The sequence below is a fragment of the Myxocyprinus asiaticus genome, chromosome 10 (assembly GCF_019703515.2).
Source record: "Myxocyprinus asiaticus isolate MX2 ecotype Aquarium Trade chromosome 10, UBuf_Myxa_2, whole genome shotgun sequence".
NCBI lineage: Eukaryota > Metazoa > Chordata > Actinopteri > Cypriniformes > Catostomidae > Myxocyprinus > Myxocyprinus asiaticus.
This window is the reverse complement of record NC_059353.1, coordinates 19,356,925-19,378,651: the sequence shown is the minus strand read 5'-3', so window position 1 is coordinate 19,378,651 and position 21,727 is coordinate 19,356,925. Positions and strand designations below refer to the sequence as shown.

The 21,727-nt window shown below is 39.1% G+C and overlaps 1 protein-coding gene across 3 annotated transcripts in view; it reads right to left on the bottom strand.

Annotated features, from left to right (window-relative positions):
- Positions 1 to 9,690: 9,690 nt before the first annotated feature.
- LOC127447176 (histamine N-methyltransferase) overlaps positions 9,691 to 21,727 on the bottom strand; it is a 380,204-nt gene continuing 368,167 nt past the window's right edge. The window contains exons 1-8 of one of the 3 annotated variants that reach the window (XM_051708812.1): positions 17,826 to 18,925; positions 15,293 to 15,386; positions 12,788 to 12,932; positions 12,606 to 12,658; positions 12,371 to 12,478; positions 12,130 to 12,260; positions 11,927 to 12,020; positions 9,691 to 11,010 (exon numbers count right to left, since the gene is read on the bottom strand). In XM_051708812.1, coding sequence (XP_051564772.1) covers positions 10,655 to 11,010; positions 11,927 to 12,020; positions 12,130 to 12,260; positions 12,371 to 12,478; positions 12,606 to 12,658; positions 12,788 to 12,932; positions 15,293 to 15,386; positions 17,826 to 17,831 — 987 coding nt within the window. In that variant the 5' untranslated portion in view covers positions 17,832 to 18,925 and the 3' untranslated portion in view covers positions 9,691 to 10,654. Of the gene's footprint in view, positions 11,011 to 11,926; positions 12,021 to 12,129; positions 12,261 to 12,370; positions 12,479 to 12,605; positions 12,659 to 12,787; positions 12,937 to 15,292; positions 15,387 to 16,926; positions 19,013 to 19,982; positions 20,071 to 21,727 lie in introns of those variants that run through there. The other 2 variants (XM_051708813.1, XM_051708810.1) reach the window with 2 other exon arrangements.

Below are 21,727 nucleotides of genomic sequence, written 5' to 3'. Positions count from 1 at the left end.
ATGGAGCTCTTCATTAATTTTCTGCTGGAAACACATAGTTGGCTGAATGAGAAAGGAAGACCAGTGGAACTTCATTAGACATTATTAAGGTAGGGACCACTCCTGAGACCCCCGTCTTCAAATATCGTATTAAGTTGGAAACTTAATTTTGTATGCACAATTGAATGGGGTCCCAGGAGGGATAATATATTTAAGATTCACAAAATGGATATGGGATGGGAACAGTTTTTAATCTAACCAAAGTTATAGCACAATACATTTAAAAGAATGAGGCCTTCCATAATGTCTTTGAAGCAATGGAGCCTTGGATATAAGAGCCTTTCAAACTGATTTGCATGAAACTTCCCCAGAACAGAAGTTTTGATGGACTGATGACATCAATAGCTTAGAATATAATGAAGTCTCATCTGAAAATTAAAATGAAGTCATTTCAAAAGAAATTGGTCTGATGAACTTTGTTTTGGAGCATCATCAGCAAAATTCCTTTTGGTAATATGAAACTGTGCCAGACCTGACCTTTTTGGGGGGAAAAGATCAATGGAGCATTGGTAAGGAGGCCTGCAGCACTACGTATTGACAAAACGAGCATCTGACAGTGAGTCTTGATTAAGCCAACACACACCAGTCTGCCTTAAGAGTTGGCTTGTGGCTCTTGTTAATTAACTTCAGCAATGCATCATTGCTCAGCCCTTAAACACACATAAAACCTTCCAAAAGTTTTACTGCAAATAACTCACTAACCCAAGTCAGTACAAAATACAAATTGGTCCAGGATTTATTAATTGATTTTCAATTATATTTATTTTTGAGTCAAATCAAAAGATAAATTAGGATAATTAATAAAATTTGCGTAATGACTCTTTCAAACTGCCCAATTAATAATGTTTTATAACTGCAAAAAATACACTGAGACGTGATAGATTATTAACAAATCGTAAATCACTGCAGTCTGTGTTTATCTGCTCCATTAATCCTGGAATATATATTTTTTTCTTTTAGTTTTTTTTTTTTTTTCTCTTCCTTTTGTCCTCCTACAGTCTTGTTCTAGATTAATGAGCAAACCAAGTCTAATCTTGATTATGGCACCAAGCAAGAACTAGCAAAATTCCATCCTTGATTTCTTTTTTGCAGTTAAGAAAACTCTTCAATCTTCTATAGCATTTCAAATTGCCTGGTTCATGAACCCAACTGCACTAGAGTAAAAAAAAAAAAAAAAAAAAAAAAAAAAAAAGAAGAGTGTTGAAGCACCAGCCCATCAGTGTGTGATTTCACTGGCGTCCTCCAATAGGTAATAGAGGTAGAAGGCAGAAATCATCAATCAAAAGGCAGGTCACCACTCATAGCCATCTCAGGACGGGCACTATATAACCACAGCTGCTAAACAGCACTAATTTCCCCAGAATGAAATACGCTGCAGCCACAGCGCCCATTTGCAGGATTTGTATCGGAGGCCATATTTCAAGGTCACACATCGGGTTCTGCCTATTAAAGCCTGTTTGAAACATTGAAGGCGCAGTTTATGTCTCGCTGGATTCTCACTGAAGTCTGTGATGAAAAAGGAGGAAGAGGGAAGGGAAATAAATGACTGAAGGATTTAATGAGTTAAGTTAAATGTGGATTCATGGCCAATGGCCTTTTTTTCACTGATAATGATATTTGGGCATTGCTGGGAAATAAGCATTGGTTACAGAACAGCAGTATAGATGTAGCCAGTTCGTTGTTGGCACTTGCCTGCTTAAATAAAGGCTAAATAAAAAGAGATAAAAATTTTAGTGTTCATCACTGATTTAATGATATCTTTAAAGCTCAATGTGAGTGCTATAGATGTAATGAAAATGAAAAATATTTATAAATTATAGCATTAATTTTTTTATTTTTTGTTGTTTTTGAAGGTGCCACTTGTTTAAAGTGTTGTCATTTTTTTACATGTTAAAATAATTTCTCCTATACCTAACTGATATACAGTGACAATTCTAAGTAAACCACTGGTAGGCTGATTCCCCACAAAAGTGCCAACACTGTGGTTCTGTAGTGCTTTCAAAACATTGCTCTGTTGCCTGGCACAGCAACATTGGCTCAAACAATGGTGTGAGTTTGGGGTGGGGCAATCGGTTTATTGACCACTGGAAGATGGGGGAGTTCTGGTTGGCACTGCTAAATTACACAAGCTTTAGCTTTAAAGGCGCACTTAGCTATTTGACAGCTGGCGGATTTGGCAGTCGTCTTTGACTTATACTGACACCTAGTGGCATGGATGAAGCATAATACAAAAGCAATCACTGTTAACATGCATGTTCTTACAATGCTTATGCTCAATAAGCCTACAACGTGTGTGGTCATGTAAACACATTAAACGGCTTTCCTTTATTGGTGTAAGGTCATAAACAGCGTAAGAATAAACCAATCGACACAGGTATTTTTCGCCCATTACCATGATTTTGCGTTGCATGTAAACACCTTTAGCGGCATAGTGGCTTATCCAATGTGCGCTAGTGTTGTGCACATGCCTCTTCACGGTTTGATGTCAAAAGCTGAGAATAACTTATGTAATCTCATGTAAAAGCGGTTTTCTCGCTTTCTCTGATTTTTTAAATAAGCTGGTTTTTTGGGAGTTAACAGTGTATTGGTGTGCATGTAAATAGGCTCAATGTTGGTTACTAATTCTATTGTAAATGTGATATTCACTTTATTCTGTGAGCAAATGTGTCCGATAATAGGGGGACTTACTGAGATAAAGTGTGTAGTATTCGGCTGGTCATGTGATCTCTATGGAATATAAAACAGTTATTAGGCCACTGATATGACTGAAGGTGTGTACACAGTGGTGGAGCATCCCTTTTCTGTATGTGTATGCACGTGAGAAAGCCTAGGTTTGGTGCAAGCTCCAGAAAAAGCCTGTATCAAAGAGGAAATTCATGGAAAATGGCCTGAAATTGTTAATTGCATATTTATTTATTTAGCTAAAGCTATTCCCTTTACCACACTTAATAATATGACTACATATTCCAAAGCCTTGTCTGCTTAGTTGGCCATGAGTGTGCAACTGATCGCTCTGCTATAGCGTGTACCATAGTATTGCAGTACAAGGTAGAATAAATGGAATCTAGTTTTTCAAATTCCTGGTTCAAAATCTATCGTTTTTCTATAAGGAGATCCATTTATTACTATCATTCAATCTGTGTAGCCCTGGGGAAACTGAACCAAACTAGTGGCAGGTGTTGTTCTTATTGGAAATGACTGTCGAATTTTTCCACGTGATTTCTACTAATGGATCTGTAATTTTGGGTAAAAGGTATCAGAATGAGCCTTCTCCCATATTTACTCTTGTATAAAGAGTACAAATGAGGCATAAAAGCCGTGCTCAGCATGAATACATGGACAAACTTGGACAAATCTTATCTGTTCAAGAGCAAGCTTTAACATTATGTGCAGCTGAGGAGATATTGGCAACACTACAGCGCCACCTGCTGGCGATCACTATAATCTCACGTCTACCAAGCCACAGCCATACGCAATCATATAGACACAAAGTTCTAATCCACTCATTTCAGAGCAACTGTGCTCATTCATCCATACTTCAAAGCTGCAGTTTTTTAGCCCCCCGCTGGCAGAATGACCCCTGCATTATTGTGAAAACTTCCTTATCACTGTCAAAATGTAGATGCAATATGGAAACATACTTCTTTAGAACTTACCCTGACTAAAGACAAACGCTAAAACTTTTGATGGTCATGACTCATGACATAATACACACCCTAATATGTGGCTATTTTCTTTTTACTACCATTAGATTGTACAATATTATACAATTCCTGCAGCATCACTGAATGTTTTTTCTTTTAGCTTTAATACTTTTATACTGGTAAATTACCCCACACAAACATGTATTCTGTATTATACAAATGTACTGTATCCATTACCTTTAGGTTAATTTAATAAATGGATAAAAAGAAATGTAAATATTAGTTTAAGCTGCATTTTTTATCACACACAAAGATTTATCATCAGCCACAAATATATCACTTTTAATGATTTTCAGTTAAAACATGTTCTACATATGTTTTATACAAGTAAATAAAACATTTTGTTGTAATAATACCAACGAATACCATATACAAATATCAATAAAAATGCTTACCAGATCATACCAGTAGATGGAGCCAGTAGATGATAAATCCTATTGTTTCAATTGTAACGTGTACCAGAGGACTGTCAAATCCTGTCACTTCATATGCAAGATGTGTTCCTCCTGCAGTCCTTTTCAGAGGAGAAAAGGGTGCAGAAATCATCAACACTGCTTGTAGTAAATGCTGTTGCACTGTTTTAATATGATGAATTTACCTTGCCTTCTCCAGAAGTAAAAGCGATAACCCTAAATGTACAGGTCTACTTTATTAGAATCATGTGCATGCTTATCGTTGAAACTTGGTGCCGTGTATTTTTTTCAATGTTAAAAAAACATCTGAATTTTTTTGCTTATACAGAACACAAAAAGAAAAATGTAAATTAATATCCCAGTACAGACAGAAGTTTGCTCACAATTGCTTGCGTGAGTCACATCATGCGCTAAAAACAAGCTCGGGCAAACCCTATCCCTAAAGCCCACCTGTACACCTACCCCTGATCTAACTTTAGGCCATGTCCACACTAATACATTTTCATTTGAAAATGCATAAATTTCGCTACGTTTTGTCATTTTTGTGTTATTCAAAAAATTATTACGTATTTGTTGTTATGTGACGCAGTCATGTGATCCATTCAACCCAAAACAATCAAGATGGTGGCCCATGTTGTAGCGGCATTGTTGTGCCTGCTATCCACTTTGATAGCGCTGTTAAAGATAATGTTACTTTGTAAGCCTTTACATTGCATTCCTTCTAAGGCGACAGGACGTTTTCTCAGAATTGCTGTCCGGCTTTCGGAACGCAAGGACAATTGTATTTCAGACCATACATGGAAAGGACACAGGACCATGCTTCTTAAATTTTTATTTTTTGCACGCACAGTAAGGGGATTTAAGCGAGTGGACGAGCAACTTAAGGAAAACGTTTGAAAACTGGAGTGTGTAAGGAGAGTGTTTCGAAAAAAAACATTTAGTTTCCAAATGTATCCGGATTAATGTGGACGTTGCCTCAGTAACAGCAAATGAGACTCTTGTGAGACTTTGGCTGCCGGGGAATTATCTTCTAGACGCAGCCTGTTTTGGAACATCTTTTTTTGCTTGCGCAGCATCATAAACACAGCTTTTTAGCTTGTTGTCAAGTTAAACATAGTTTGAAATGTAGAAAAACACATCTCGAGATCCCTGTGCTCTGTCCAGTTGTGGTTGAATGCAAGAACACGATCTCATCTTGTGCTGTCGCCATGGCAGATTTTGCTTGAACATTGGGGGTTGCAGCATGAAGCATTAGCATGTTTCCATTGATCATAGCCTAAATATTGGAGGGGTTGTACTTGCTTGTTTTGATTAATGGGGGTTTACTTATTGGGGGGGGGGTCGACCTCTTGTTCAGAGCCCGGGAAGACGATGAGTTATCGAGCGCAGCATCGGAGAGCGGGCTCGTCCAGTCAGACACAGAGGCTACGGCTGGGCTTCCTCCTTCGGGAATGGTCGCCCAGTCTCAGGCCGACACGGAAATGACGGACATGCTTTCCCGGGCAGCCGTGAGCGTCAGGCTAGAGTGGAACCCTCCATTCTCCCCTGAACCCACGCGGCTTGATGATTGGTTCCTGGGCTCGGGACACCACCCACGGCCATGCCCTGCCCATTCCTTTCTTTCCGGAAGTGCATGAGGAGCTGACAAGATCGTGGGAGGCACCTTTTACTGCCCTTTTACTGCACCTTTTAAGGCGTTCAGACGGAGGACAGCGGTTCCACTGAAACTTTTTCAGAGGCTCCTGGGGCATATGGCATCCTCAGCGGCAGCCACACCGCTCGGGTTGATGCATATGAGACCGCTTCAGCACTGGCTTCAGACTCGAGTCCCGAGATGGGCGTGGCACCACGGGACACATCACGTGGCCATCACGCCGATCTGTCGCCGCCTCTTCAGTCCTTGTGTCGACCTTGCATTTCTACGGGCAGGGGTTCCCCTAGAGCAGGTCTCCAGGCGCGTCGTGGTTACAACAGGCGCCTCCAAGATGGGCTGGGGTGCCGTATGCAACGGGCACACAGCCGCCGGCTCCTGGACTGGCCCGCAGCTGCATTGGAACATCAACTGCCTAGAGTTGTTGGCAGTCCTGCTCACCCTGCGGAGGTTCCGAACGTTGATCCAGGGCAAGCACGTATTGGTCCGGATGGACAACACAGCGACAGTAGCGTACATCAACCATCAAGGCAGTCTACGGTCCCGTTGCATGTCACAACTCGCCCGCTGTCTCCTCCTCTGGAGTCAGCAGCGCCTCAAGTCACTACGAGCCACTCACATCCCGGGCGAACTCAACACCACAATGGACACGCTGTCATGACAGGTTACCCTCAGGGGAGCGTGAAGACTCCACCCCTAGGTGGTCCAGCTGATTTGGAGTCAATTCGGTCGAGCACAGGTAGACCTGTTTGCTTCCCGGGAATCCTCCCACTGCCCGCTTTGTTATGCCCTGACCGAGGCACCCCTCGGTATAGATGCGCTGGCACACAGCTGGCTCCCTGGACTACGCAAATACACATTTCCCCCAGTGACCCTACTTGCACAGACCCTGTGCAAGGTCAGGGAGGACGAGGAGCAGATCGTCCTAGTAGCACTCTACTGGCCCACCCAGATGTGGTTCTCGGATCTCACGCTCCTCGCGACAGCCCCTTCCTGGTGAATTCCCCTGAGGAAGGACCTTCTTTCTCAGGGACGGGGCACCATCTGGCACCCACGACCAGACCTATGGAATCTCCACGTCTGGCCCTTGGACAGGACGCGGAAGACCTAAGTGGCCTACCACCCGCGGTGGTAGACATGATCACTTAGGCTAAGGCTCCCTCTACGAGGCACCTTTATGCCATGAAGTGGTGTCTGTTTGCTAAGTGGTGTTCTTCCCAATGCGAAGACCCCCGGAGATGCGCAGTCGGATCGGTGCTTTCCTTCCTGCAGGAGAGGCTGGAGAAGCTGGAGGTGGTGGGGGGGGGGGGGTGGAGAGGCTACATTCACCACATGCAGGTGAATGTAGCCGCTATTTCAGCTCATCACGATGCAGTAGATGGTAAGTACTTGGGGAAGCATGACTTGATCATCAGGTTCCTGAGAGGCGCTAGGAGGTTGAATCCCTCCAGACCGCACCTCGTCCCCTCGTGGGACCTCTCTGTATTCCTTCAGGGTCTACAGGGAGCTCCCTTTGAGCCCTTGCAGTCAGCTGAGCCTAAGGCACTCTCTTTGAAGACTGCCCTCCTGATTGCGCTCACTTCCATCATGAGGGTAGGGGACCGGCAGGCGTTCTCTGTCAGCAAATCGTACCTGGAGTTCGGTCCGGGGTACTCTCACGTGATCCTGAGACCCCGACTGGGCTATGTGCCCAAGGTTCCCACAACCTCTTTTAGGAATCAGATGGTGAACCTGCAAGCGCTGCCCCAGGAGGAGGCAGACCCAGCCTTGGCGTTGCTGTGTCCGGTTCAAGTTTTCCACATCTATTTGGATCACACGCAGAGCTTTAGAAGTTCCGAGCAGCTCTTTGTCTGCTTTGATGGACAGCGGAAAGGAAGCGCTGTCTCCAAACAGAGGATTGCCCACTGGGTCATTGACGCCATCGCTATGGCATATCAGGCTCAGGATGTGCCACCCCCTGCGGGGTTACGAGCCCACTCTACCAGGAGTGTGGCGGCCTCCTGGTCCCTGGCCAGTGGCACCTCTTTGGCAGACATCTGCAGAGCAGCGGGCTGGGCAGCACCCAACACCTTTGCGAGGTTCTACAGTCTCCGGGTTGAGCTGGTCTCGTCCCGTGTATTGGCAGGCACGAGCAGGTAAGTTCCGGGACAGCTGGCCGGGTGTCTCCCTTCTCCCTTGAGGTGAAGATGTGTGCTCTTGACTCCTAGTCGTGTTCACAGACTGTGATCCCTGGATGACTTTCCTCCTTAGCCCTCTGGCAGTTGAGTTTGCGAAGAAACTTGCTGCCGGCCCAGTACGTGCGCTAATGAGGCCCTGTACTGAGGTAGGTGCTCTACATGTGCTGGTTCCCTGAAGGCGACCCCATGTGATATCTTCATCAAAATCGTTTCCCTGTTGGTAAACTGCGTCTTCCTTGGGCAGAGGCCCCTCTGCCCCCGGTTGCCATGCTTTGTAGAAACTCCTCCCCCTTCGGGTAGGACCTACCACGCGACCTCTCCACATGACATACTTCCGACAAGACTCGGTAAGACCATGTGACGTATTCTACTTTTTGGGCGGGGTGTGGTCTCCTCTGTGTCTTCCCCTTGGGAGGGACACCCCCCGACGTAGACACTTATGGCTCCCAGTCTGTTAACAAATTCCACTCTTTTTGGGGAGAAAAAAAGAGGAAAAGAGGCCTTGGCTGGGCTAGCCTGTCCCTATTGTTGGGCAGTTGACTTGTTCCTGAAGGACCGTTCGACGCTCATAAGAGCGTTGGGGGAGGTTACGTGATGGCCTGGTGTGCTGGCTACGAGGCACACAGCGATCTGCCCATCACGCACCGCCAGTTCACGTAACACAGTTCAGATAGTTGTGGCGTTTTGTATAGGGACCCCTAGTGTCAATACATCGACACAACGTAGAGTGAGTGACAGATAGGGAATATCATGGTTACTTTCGTAACCTCCGTTCCCTGATGGAGGGAATGAGACTTTGTGTCCCTCTTGCCACAATGCTGAACTACCCGTTGCAATGGCCGGGACCTGGTCTCGGCTCCTCAGCACAAAACCTGAATGAGTGGTTGCATTCCAGCTCCTTTTATACCCGTATGTCCAGGGGAGTGGCATGCAAATTCCATTCGCCAATACCCATTGGCCTTTTTTCAAAAAAGCAGAGGTGTTTGGGGCTCCCAAGAGTGACCCCTAATGTCACTACATCGACACAATGTCTCGTTCCCTCCATCAGGGACCATCAGTAACCATGACATTTCATATTGTTGCACACATTGATGGGATAACTGTCCTCACAGACCTCTGTCATATGACCTAAAAAATCTCCTTTAACTGCCTTCTCGGTTACAAAATGTGGACATAAGCCTGATGTGCCAATGAGAACTGTTAAATTAATGCTCAAAAAAAGATGTGCATTTATTAATTAACCCACCTGCTTATGAAAAAAATCAAAAAACAAATTAACAGAAAGTTTAATCTGAAATTATTATTATTATTTTCAAAAAAGTAAAAAGGCATCTGCCCTTTATAGTTTTTTATAGTCATATATAGTTTCCATAGTAAACCTTGCTTTGGCATTTTTATTCTGCGCCAGTATCCCAGGATGAGATATTTTCAGATTCTATCATGTGCAGGGAGTTTGGAACAGAGTGAGATAGAATGTAATTCTACAGTGATAGATATTAATTCAAGAAGTGTTGGGAATATCTGCTTCATTCCAGTTCACTGGCTGTTTCATCAGCAGGCATGTTGACCTGTTGCACTTATGTGTGGCTAAATTGAATAAGCACTCACACATTGTAACAGTGTCCAAAGCAAAAATGACAGATTCACTGTGCAGTGGTGTTTTCAAAGATAGAATATTTGGTATAAATAAGAAAGTTTACATCAGTTTTATGTGATTATTTATTGTTATGTAAGAAAGAAATACAGAAATACTGCCTGAAACAATATTCATGTTATCCTACAAAAATACTGTAAGCAAACACGAAGGGAAGGCAGTGTTAACTTAACAAGCCTGTTACAGGTAGCAACCAAATAAAACTTGGATAAATAGACAGCAATTTACGAAACAGAATGTAAGCATTACTAACAAGTAGAAGCTATAATGAATTAGGAGCTGTTTGATTATAATGTAAATTACACATATGTAGGCTGCTTGAATGTAATTTCAAGTACAATACATGTAGCCAGGCTATGGTTTACCTTGAAATGTAAAGATGTACCCAACCTTTGCCCTGTCTGGTTAAGTATTAAACTCCTCTCCAAAGTTAAAAGAGGTAAGAGGTCAAAACAGCACTACTAGCCACCGAACAATCTAGTCTCTTTCATCATAAAGACACTATTATTGAGTGAGTCAATAACACAGAGTTCGTCCATTACAGCTAGGTCAAGTTATATATGTTTTACAAAGTATGTATATAGTTACTCATACTGGAGTTTTTGATAAAGGGTCACACAACTCCCTTCGTGACCCATCACCTACACTGACCATTATTTAAATTGTTTGATGTAGCTGCAGGCTAAACAATGCATTGTCTACACTGCTTCCCTTTTCCTGTCTGTTCACCCATAAAAATACTGTATCAATTCGGTAGACCTTTTGTCATCATTTGGTCTCCTATCAAGCTACCTATGTTGCAGCATATTTCAATAATCACTGAAAGTTGTTTGAATGAGGTGACAGTAGTTTAAGGCTTGTCTTCTTAATGTTACGATAAAACACATCTTGTGTCTCTGTTGAGAACAGTACAGAATAAAGCATTTAAAACAATATGGAGATCATTCTGTACTTCCATGAGATTGAATACTAACAGCAGAAGTCCTCAGTTGGTGAGATTTTAAATAATCTTGGAGCTACGGCTCAACCACTAGGACTCCCAGGTTGTTGTTGAAAATGATCCTACCATCCACCTGTTTACTGCAGTCAGGATGTCTCAGTAAGTCCAACACTCCTTTCTTCAGCTCTTCAGGAGCATTTTTACTGAACTCTATCACCTCGGTAAGGAAATCCAGCAGCAGTTCTCCCACCTCATCTCCCTCTGTGAAGCACTCTGTGATGTCCATCTGGGACTGAAGCTCATAGTTACGGTAGGGAATGCCGTTGTCATCTAAGAAACTCTTTATATCTCCTGTAGTGACACACTGGCTGATCTCTGTGTTACAAAGTTGGGCTCTGAAGGTCCTCCATAACTTTCCCCATCCACTCTCACCTATGTAAACACAAAATTTTATATTGTTAATAACCACAAATGTGGTTCTATTTTTTAGTCTATAAATCGTCCCTCCTTTTCTTTAAAATAAATAAATAAATCGAGGTTTCAGTGAGGCTCTTACAAAGGAAGTGAATGGGGCCCATTTTTGGCAGGTTTTAAGGCAGAAATGTGAAGCTTATAATTTTATAGAAGCACTAACATTAATTCTACTGTTAAAACTTGACTTGTGTATTATTTGAACTATAAAATTGATAAAATGGTCATTTTTACTATAGTTTTAGTTTAGGCGTTACGTCGTAATGGCAACAAAGTTGTAAAACTGGATATTACTTCAGACAGAAAAGATTAGTAGGCAATTTTATTACAAAAATCATGTTAACAAGCATATTGTTTATGTCTTGTGGCTATACCTTTGAAACTTATTTTAACATTTACAGATTGGCCCCATTCACTTCCATTGTAAGTGTTTTTTTTTGTTTGTTTTTTTTAAAGAAAATGAGGGACGAAAGTCGAAATTCATTTTTGTGTTAATCAACTTTATGCCACAAATTCTGTCAATTGAGCTTAACTTGAACTGAACCCAGAATAATCCTTTAAGGTCACCTTTGAAAACACAGTACATTGCAACTCAAATAGATGCCCCATATGTGATTACACATGCAATTATCCCACAAATCCTTACACAAGCAGTCATTTAAAGTAGTTGCATGCTTTGACACACTGCAAAATATAGACAGATCAGTGTTTCTCAATCCCGCTTCAAGGGGCTCCCAGCACGGCACATTTGAAAGTTTCCCTTATCTAACACACCTGATTCAATGTCCTGAATTGGGTGCGTCGGATAAGTGACTAGATCTGGTTTACAATAATTTATATAATGGTGGTTGTGGACTTCTGAACTCAGAGCATTTACCTGACACCAGAATGATTAAGAGTTTCCCATCTTTGTCTAATAGACTTCGAAAAAATGAGACGGTGGCCTCTGGATCTTTGACATAGTATAGCATCTGTTAAATGCATTTGGAATGATATTAATACACAATAAACACAACAAAACATGTTTGGTATACAGATTTCAATTTATGTTCAATTTGCAAGTAATGATTTGTTCAAAACCTGTATCATGTGAATAAAGTCCATCTTTTTCCCAAGGTTTTTCTCTTGCCAGTGTTTTTCAAATTCAGATGCTGTCATCTTATTCCATTTAAAGTTGATGTAATCAAGATTTGGAGTTGTTGACACCCGAACTAAACAAAAAGAAACCATAAAAGTACAGAAAACAGCATAAATATCCATTTGTTAGTACATTTAGTAAGATCAGTCTAAATGAGTAAATGAGTAAAATTAAGGTCGGTACCTTTATACTTGTGCAGCATGTCAATGCTTGGTTCCACCACTTCATTGTCAACTTTGACATGAGGATGTTTCAGGCGAAGCTGAGCTAACATCTCTAGATCAATCTCACCTGAAAATTAGATGAAATATGAAAAAGCAGGGCTTCACAGTGTGAACTCTGTGAGGTATTAAAATCTGATATGTGAAATGATATTATGAACATAATTTTAATCATTCCATTGTTATTGAAAGTATACCTGCTCCACTCCCAACTCCCATTACATTAAAAATGGGTCTCCCCCCACCAATGCTGCACAGAGAAAAGCAATATAATAATATTATAATATATCGCCATTGATAAATCTGGTGGCCCATTTTGTATTAAGCTGCGACAGGCCAACATAATTAAATATGACATTACTCAAGAACAATAAAGCACCTTGCCAGTATGTCTGGTAGAGTGTTATGAATGAATTCCTGCATGCACTGGTGCTCTGATGAGCGTTCCAGAAAGAGTTGGAACGATTTGAGGTATCTCGGATAATCTTCCACAAGTGATCTGAATGGAGTTGCCATGGTTTTTGCTGTCTGAAACATACAAATATTGTTCTAAGAATCATTATGACCAAGCCAACAACAAATCTGCATGCACAGAAATCTCTGTAGATTTTTCTCTCCAGATTTCTTTTAGCTACCAAAAGTGTACTTTTTACTCTCAGCTGCTTTTACATTTTACCATGTTTTACCATGTTTAAATCCATTCCACATTTTTTTTTTTTTTTTTTAACAAAAATCAGAACAGAAAATGTGTGTCTGCAGATTCTGTATGGGCCTGGGTATAAGTTATCAATTAGCTTAACATGATATACACAAGGACATGTTCCTGGAACAACATTTCCTATAAACCAATCATTGACATGCTGACAGTTGCACTGATTTTATGGGTAAGGTTAGGGATGCTGGTTGATAGGAATGCCTTCCATTGCTTATTAAGATGTGATTTGTATATAAACACTACAAACACACACACACAAACACACACAGAAAATCTGGAATTTCAATTTATTTTAACTAAATATTTAAGTTCCTGCGTTATTTCTAGGCCACTAATCAAATAAGCACATTTGTGATATTGACCTTTGTGCGAATGGTCCGTTTCTTGAAGCACACATGAAATATTATAAAATCACGCTGGGACCCCGACACAAAGCGGAGGGGCCATGTATCACCCTGAAGGGGTTTATTGTGTGACAACAACCGGCTGACTTTACATTATCCCGCTTATTATACGGCTACTAACCAAATAAATAAATACATGGAAATAAAATATTGATTTGTGTTGAAATTATGTCATTTGAGAAGAAATAAATGGCTGAACTGCTAAATCCACCTCTGGTTTGCATCAGAGTTCTGTTGGTATTTATTTTGTGAAAATGACCGTCTGACTTCTCATAATTCGGCCTATTACAAGACTACTTGCCAAATAAACAAATAGATGGACAAGAAACACTGATTTGCATTGAAAATGTGTAATTATGTGAGAAGAAATAAATCACTGAACAGCTGAAATTCCACCTCCGGTTTGCATCAGAGTTCGGTTGCTTATTTTTTTAATAATGAACATCTGACCGCATAGTTTGCATCATATTACAACACTACTTGCCATATAAATAAATAAATACACATGAAACATTGATTTGAGTTAAAATTATTTTATTCGATTACTTGTAGAGATCGCAGAGTGCTATGTATAGCGGAAGAGACGGCTCGCAGCAGACGCAGACGTGCGGTCTGATACGTGGAGCTGCATTTGTAACAGAGCAATAACAGACAGCTAGATGGCGCCATTAACCAATCAGAATCGAGTATTCCAGGCTGCCATGTAATAGTATGGGATAATGTCACCAGGTTTAAAGGGATAGTTCACCCTAAAATTTAAATTCTCTTATCATTTACTCATGCCATCCCATGAGATCCCTTGTTTCTGCAGAACACAAACAAAGATTTTTAGAATAATATCTCAGCTCTGTAGATTCGTACAATGCAAGTGAATGGTGACCAGAATGTTAAAGCTCCAAAAAACAGATAAAGTCAGCATAAAAGTAGTCTATAAAATTCCAGTGGTTTAATCCATGTCTTCTGAAGCAATCCAGCCAATTCTGGGTGAGAACAGACCAAAATGTATCAGCATTCTCCTTGGCCATCATCATTTTAAGCTTGATTACACTTTCTAGTGCTCTGTGCATGCATCAAGCACTAGGAAGTGTAACTGAGCATTGATCGTGATCGTGCCTAGAGGCTGCAATGGCAATAAGTAAAATAAAATAAAATAAAAAAAATAAAAAATAAAAAAAGAAAATATTTTTTTTTTTTTTGTCCTCACCCAAAATCGATTGGATCGCTTCAGAAGACATGGATTAAAGCACTGGAGTCTTATAGATTACTTTTATGCTGACTAAATGTGCTTTTTGGAGCTTTATCATTATGGTCACCGTTCACTTGCATTGTATGGACCTGAGCTGAGATATTATTCAAAAATCTTTATTTGTGTTCTGGAGAAGAAAGAAAGTCATACACATCAGGGATGACATACGCAAAATAGAAGTATTTTCACTACCGTGTAGCCTATAATAATATACTGAATTCAAAATATAATAAAAAGTGTCATACAATCAAACGACTGATATATACACAGTAATATAGTGACAGACTGTAATCTCAGCAGTATACTTTGTACTGCGTCTGTAGGTCACATGTTAAGACAAACATGATGAGATCATGAACCGGTTCATAGAAAGCGTGACATATCGACTCCCTCCTATTGTTTTCATTATTTGGAATGATTGTTTATCTATAGGTGATTGGTATTGGGTATGCACCGGAGCCTCTACACACGACCGGTCTCATAAAACCATTAAAAAAGCAGAAATGTGCAACAACTTACCTTCTCCGTCATCTGTCACACTGCCAGACAGTGCCTGTGTTAACACACAACACAGATCCTCGGCCCCGCCTACTGTCTTAAAGCCGCAGTGCTTCTGAAGAACATGATTGATAAATGACATTATAGAGGTTGTACTTCTTTCTTTCTTACTTTCTTTGAATTTTGTTAGGTTGAATATTTGTATCAATGTCTGTAATTTTAAGGAAAAATGATGCTGTATTTTTTAATATTTACACCAGCGTGGAACATAAAACATGGTATATTATAAATGCATTGATTATTTAAAGAAATGTCTCTATTTGTAAAGCCTTAAATAACTCTTTTTTAAAACTTTATATCATATACTTTGTATAATTTATATTATATAGCCTCGTATACTTAGTACATCTGGAACTGTTGATATACCCTTTAGACCCCCCCCCCCCCCCCCCCCCACACCCACACACACACACACTTTTGTTCTGACTGAAAAATGGTCATGTTGTATTTTCAATTTTCAGCAATACTAATAATTTAAAAAAAATTCAGTTTTAATAAACACATTTAGGAAGATATTGAGCAGTCAAAATAGAATATATACAGTATATATATACATAATAGTGTTATAATAATAGTATATAATAGTGCACTTTGCACTACCCATGTGTATGTGTGTCTGTACGTATGTTTATAATTATTTTTTATTTTTTTATTATTATCTATATCTTGCTTCTGTTTTTGTATTGTTTTTGTATGGTTGTACACTGGAAGCTCCTGTCACCAAGACAAATTCCTTGTATGTGTAAGCATACTTGGCAATAAAGCTCATTCTGATTCTGATTCTGATATATATATATATATATATATATATATATATATATATATATATATATATATATATTGTACTATAGGCATTACATTTATTTATCTTTGTGTCTTTGTTACATCACAGTGTGATGATCACACAAAAGGTCGATTTAAAGTTTTATTCAACAATGATGGATATAATGTTCTTAATATATACAAGATATAAATGAAGCAAATATCCCACTTCTCTGCTCAGTCAGTTTGATCATGTCAAACTTTGTTAAACAGATTGGACTACTGCTAAAGAGAAAATCATGATGAAAATGAGAGAGCCTTTTTTTGCCAGCCCACAAAGATTCATGGGAAATCTTCTGCAGTGTTATTAAGGCTAAATGGATAAATTAAACCTGACAGAATCACACCATCCACACACGTGTCCCCTAGGTGGCACTGACAAATCTGTTTAAATTCATCTCATCCTTAAACAGAAATGACAGGCTTAACTAATAAAAATGGATTAAACAAAAGATTTAAATGATTCACCATCCTAGAGTATAAGTATTTGATGGACTGCTCTTTGAAGACATTCATGCTTTGTGCAAAGACAGTGGGAATACAGCAATGCATTAAGTGGAATCCAATTAAACTCAGTATTTCAACACAACTCATTTTACTACATTATTTCAGTGTTATTTGCCAAAAAATGTTTATGTTCTTATTTTTATTTTGTTCCAACTGTTTTGTGTGTGTGTGTGTGTGTGTTTTACTGTTCCCCCCATCACTGGATAATGACTAATGACTCTCTGATATGAATGCTTTCACAAATGATTAATAAGCAACATTTTCCACAGAATATCACAATTTATTAGCATTTTCGTTCAACTCTTCAAGTACACACAATTAAAACAGAAAGTACTATGTAAACTAAAGGTCAGTGTTTTACAGGCAACTGTATATAGTACTGAGAGCATATTTAACATATTAGAAGAAGCCATGTAAACAAGTCAGTTCTTAGGGGCAACAAATGAAAAGAAAAAAATCAAACAAACAAAACACACTGTTGACTTCAATCAAATTTCCATAAAAATGCAAGGCCACTTTTGGAATAATCCAGTGTATGACAAAATCAATCCAGCATGCACACACATAATTGGGCTTTAAAATAATTAAATACATATATTGCCATCTTTTTCCAGGGGTTGTAAGCAAGGTAATGAAAACTATTATAAGCTATACACATTTAGGTTCTCACAAGGGTGGACTAATTTAGAAATCTGAAAAGCCTTTTGATTTCATCAGTCTAAGAGCAGCCGAATTATTCAGATGAATATTATGAGGACACAGAAATTGTTCAAGGAACTGTTGCTGTTGAAGACTAACCAGCTTGATGAATGATGAAAGGTACTAAATCAACAAATGAACAAAAACATAACCAAAACTTTGTTAGTTGATGTGCATTTAGTATACAGCATACAGCACAGAATGTACATTCTTTTGGTGGAGAAAGACCACATGAATCAGAGGTCTTATGTAGCTTATACTGTACATAATCTTATAATGAGGACCACTGAAATTTAGGAAATGTTTATTTTTTTCACATGGCAGTACAAAGAGGTAAGCAAAACTTGACACTAAGTCATAAAAACAGACAATCAATTATGCTTGCAAGAACATAAAATCAACAAAACAAAAAGAACTTAAAGTTATAGTTCCCCCCAAAATGAAAATTCTGTCATCATTTACTCACCCTCATGTCGTTAAAACACGAATGACTTCAGGAGAAATTTTGAAGAATGCTGATGCTGCTCTTTCCCATAAAATTAAAGTGAATGGTGACTGAGGCTCTGTGTTCCACAGAAGAAAGAAAGTCACACGGGTTTGGAACAACATGATGAATTTTTATTTTGAGCAAACTATCTCTTTAAAGAAATCTCAAACACAAGGAATATTATCAAAATACAGAATCAGCACCTGTACTCTCTACTGGAAATTATTCACATTCATAGTGTTGAACCACCTCTCCCAGTATAATGCTCATGCAGACTCGACATAAATGCATTAGTCCACTTTATCTGTGCTAAATGAGTTCCTCTAACGGCAGGATATTAAAGAAAGTCGATTTCAAAACCCTTCTGTGCGACACAGGAACACAGTTCACTATCTTTTGGGGTTGGAGCAGACTACATTTTTCAGCTTCTAGACAGAGGTTAAAGGTCAAAATGGAACTGTGAAGCAGATTCACATGAGCAGATCATCATCCGCATCCTTTAAAAGTGTCTAAATGAGCTGTGTTTTGGTTTACTGTGTGGATCATACACACATTCAAAGACATTCTACATGAAAACAACAGCTTACAGCAAAGTCCTTGTATCACAATGAAAAACACTAGAAAATCTGTTTGAACACAAAGAGGAACTAAAGAATGACTAAGCACTAATATAGTGCAAACCACATCAGTCTTATCTCGTTCTCTTTTAATTAAAAAGTCAGTTTCAGACTGGCTTAATGTAACTGATGCAATATATTCGGCACAACCTGAAATGCCCTTTTTGAGTTTGTTTTCCCTTGTTTCTAATGTAAGAAAAATCATGGCAAGAAAATGTCAAAGTCCTCCATCTGGTCTGTGGAATGTCAGCTGTCTTGTACCCTCTTTGAATGTCACCATTTTCCATATGATTACTCATCCAAAACCGTTGTCCTTGCAGGCTTGCACACAAAGTTCTGGTGCTGCAGATGTCAAGACTGAAATGTCCTTTGATGACCCTTTTTTGTCATTTTTTGGAGAGATGAACATTTTTAAATGCTGCAAGAAGTCCAGCTTGTGCTTTGACATACAGTCTCAGAGAGCTTGATCACATGTCCACATCCCCATCATAGGCCAGTGTCAACGGCTTCTGAGGTGGAGATGTACTTTTACTCTGTTTGTGTGGTTTGCTGCGATGAAGAGAAAGAGAAATCAACTAAATTTAAAGGGATAGTTCATTAACAAATAAAGATTCAGCCATCATTTACACACCCTCATGTTATTCCAAACCTGTATGAATTTATTTTGTGGAACACAGGAGGTTTTAGCCAGAATTAGAGTCTCAGTCACCATTAACTTTCACTGTATGGAAAAAAGACTGCAATGAGTATGGATAGTGACTGAGGCAAGCCTAACAACAACTTTTGTGTTTCATGGATGAGACAAAGTCATACAGGTTTGGAACAACATGAAGAGTGACTATCCCTTTAATGCATACACTGTTGCCATTTATTGTATTTCTACACTGTACCACTTGATGGCAGCAACAATTCATCACAAGTGGAATAAAAGGCTTAAATCAAGCAGCATGGAAAAACTCTTAAAGGAATATTACGGGTTAAATACAAGTTGAGTTCAATTGACAGCATTTGTGGCATAATATTGATTACCACAAAAAATTACTTTGTCTTGCCGCTCCTTTTCTTTAAAAAAAAGCATAAATCTGGGTTCCAGTGAGGCACTTACAATGGAAGTGAATTGGGCCAGTCCATACACGTTAAAATACTCACTGTTTCAAAATTATAGCCACAAGACATAAACAATATGCATGTTAACATGATTTTAGTGTGATAAAATCACTTACTAAACTTTTCTGTGAAAAGTTATAGCCAATTTTACAACTTTGTTGCCATGACGATGTGAAGTCAACAACCCAACACTAGTCAACACTAAAGAGACTGTAAAAATGACAATTTAAACAACTTGCTCAAATGATAGATGAGTTTTAACAGAAGAATTAATGTAAGTGCTTTTATTAAATTACATGCTTCACATTTCTGTCTTTAAACCCTCCAAAAATGGGCCCCATTCACTTCCATTGTAATTGCCTCACTGTAACCTCGTATTTTGATGATGAGTGCATGTTGGTAACATACATACCAGAACAAAAAGGCCACAGCAATTATGAATAATATCAGAATGAATCCTCCAGCCGTTAACCCGTAGACCCACAGTTTTATTCTTCCATCTGTGCAATCAGGAAACAGGAAACAAGGGTCACATTCACAAGCTTTTAGAAGATCTTTAAACAATGCAAATGATGGCTGTTAATTGCCAATCATATGATCCCCTGCTTAAAATTATTTGGCCATTCAGGTAGGTTCAAAAGCATAGCAACCATTATTTTTTTTACCTCCCACTTTAGAAATTACATTCGAACTCTCAAAATTTTAAGAGATCATCAGTTCTTTTCAAGACCCACACTTTAATGCTTCTCCTGACTTTACAAATTGTTTCAATGCCCCCTTCTTCAATCAGGTTCATGTTTAAGTGTGGTCACCATAGAAATATAAAAGAGAATTTTTATTATTCTAATCTGCTTGTGGTTACTGAACAGTTGCCTGTTGCAACAGTTACAGATGGCACATTAATGCAGGTGACAGGGAACTTGAAAAGACTGTTTCACCACCTTCAGTATATCTTTAAATTCTGATGAAAGAATGAGATATGTGTCAAAGAGCCATTAGGATGCTTGCATAACTGATATGACAAGAGCTCCGAACACTTCTATCACACAAAAGATCACTCTGATGAACTGCACACAGAGCTTTTCTCGCAGGAATACACCAGAATCATTTGGGATTCACATAACGGATGATGCAAACAATGACTAAGTGCAGGCATGCAACTCTGAATAGCTCAAGCAGATTTTTTGAACTTGTTATCTTTTAGCCATTCAGCTCACTCACATGTGATATGTCAATCCAACCAGCTTACACTCTGAGTGTCCGTGTACAGGATGTCTGACGCAAATTTCATCAACAGCAGAGTGCTCAAGCACTAAACACGCGCAGCCCGAGTTTTCTAACTGCCAGAATGCGCATGTGCCTGGAATTATTTGTAATAATAAGGTGGAAACACTCACATTTGAGCCATTGCTGTCACGAAGAAGCGGTAGAAGAAGATATAAACAACAACAGTGGATGTGCACATCAAGGCCACATGTGTGAGAAGGTCAGGAGATACCTGCATTTGTATAAATCGAGTCTGAATTATATAAAGACATCTTTATGTGTCTAAACTGAGGAGAAATATTCCAGTATCTCATAGCAGTCGTAGCGTGCAAGTGCCAACAGCCTCTGTATGCATGCACAGTAAAATAAAGTATACTTTGCCAGGCTCGCATTCGACTGTATGCAGACGCAAAGCGTCAAAACTGAAGTATACTTTGGGCTTTACATTTAAATTTGCTCAGTTTGCAAGTAAGACAGTTTCACTGCAGCGTATAATATATAATATAATATAATATAATTTTTTTATTATATATATATATATATATATATATATATATATATATACACTACCAGTCAAAAGTTTTGAAACACTTGACTGAAATGTTTCTCATGATCTTAAAAATCTTTTGATCTAAAGGCATATGCATAAATGTTTGAAATTAGTTTTGTAGACAAAAATATAATTGTGCCACCATATTAATTTATTTCATTATAAAACTAAAATTTTATTAAAAAAAAATTTTTTTTTTAAATTGATGACTTGGACCAAATAATAAAGAAAAGCAGCCAATAAGTGCCCAACATTTTAAAAGTACTGTTTAAAAAGCATCCCAGGGTGATACCTCAAGAAGTTGGTTGAGAAAATGTCAAGAGTACATGTCTGCAAATTCT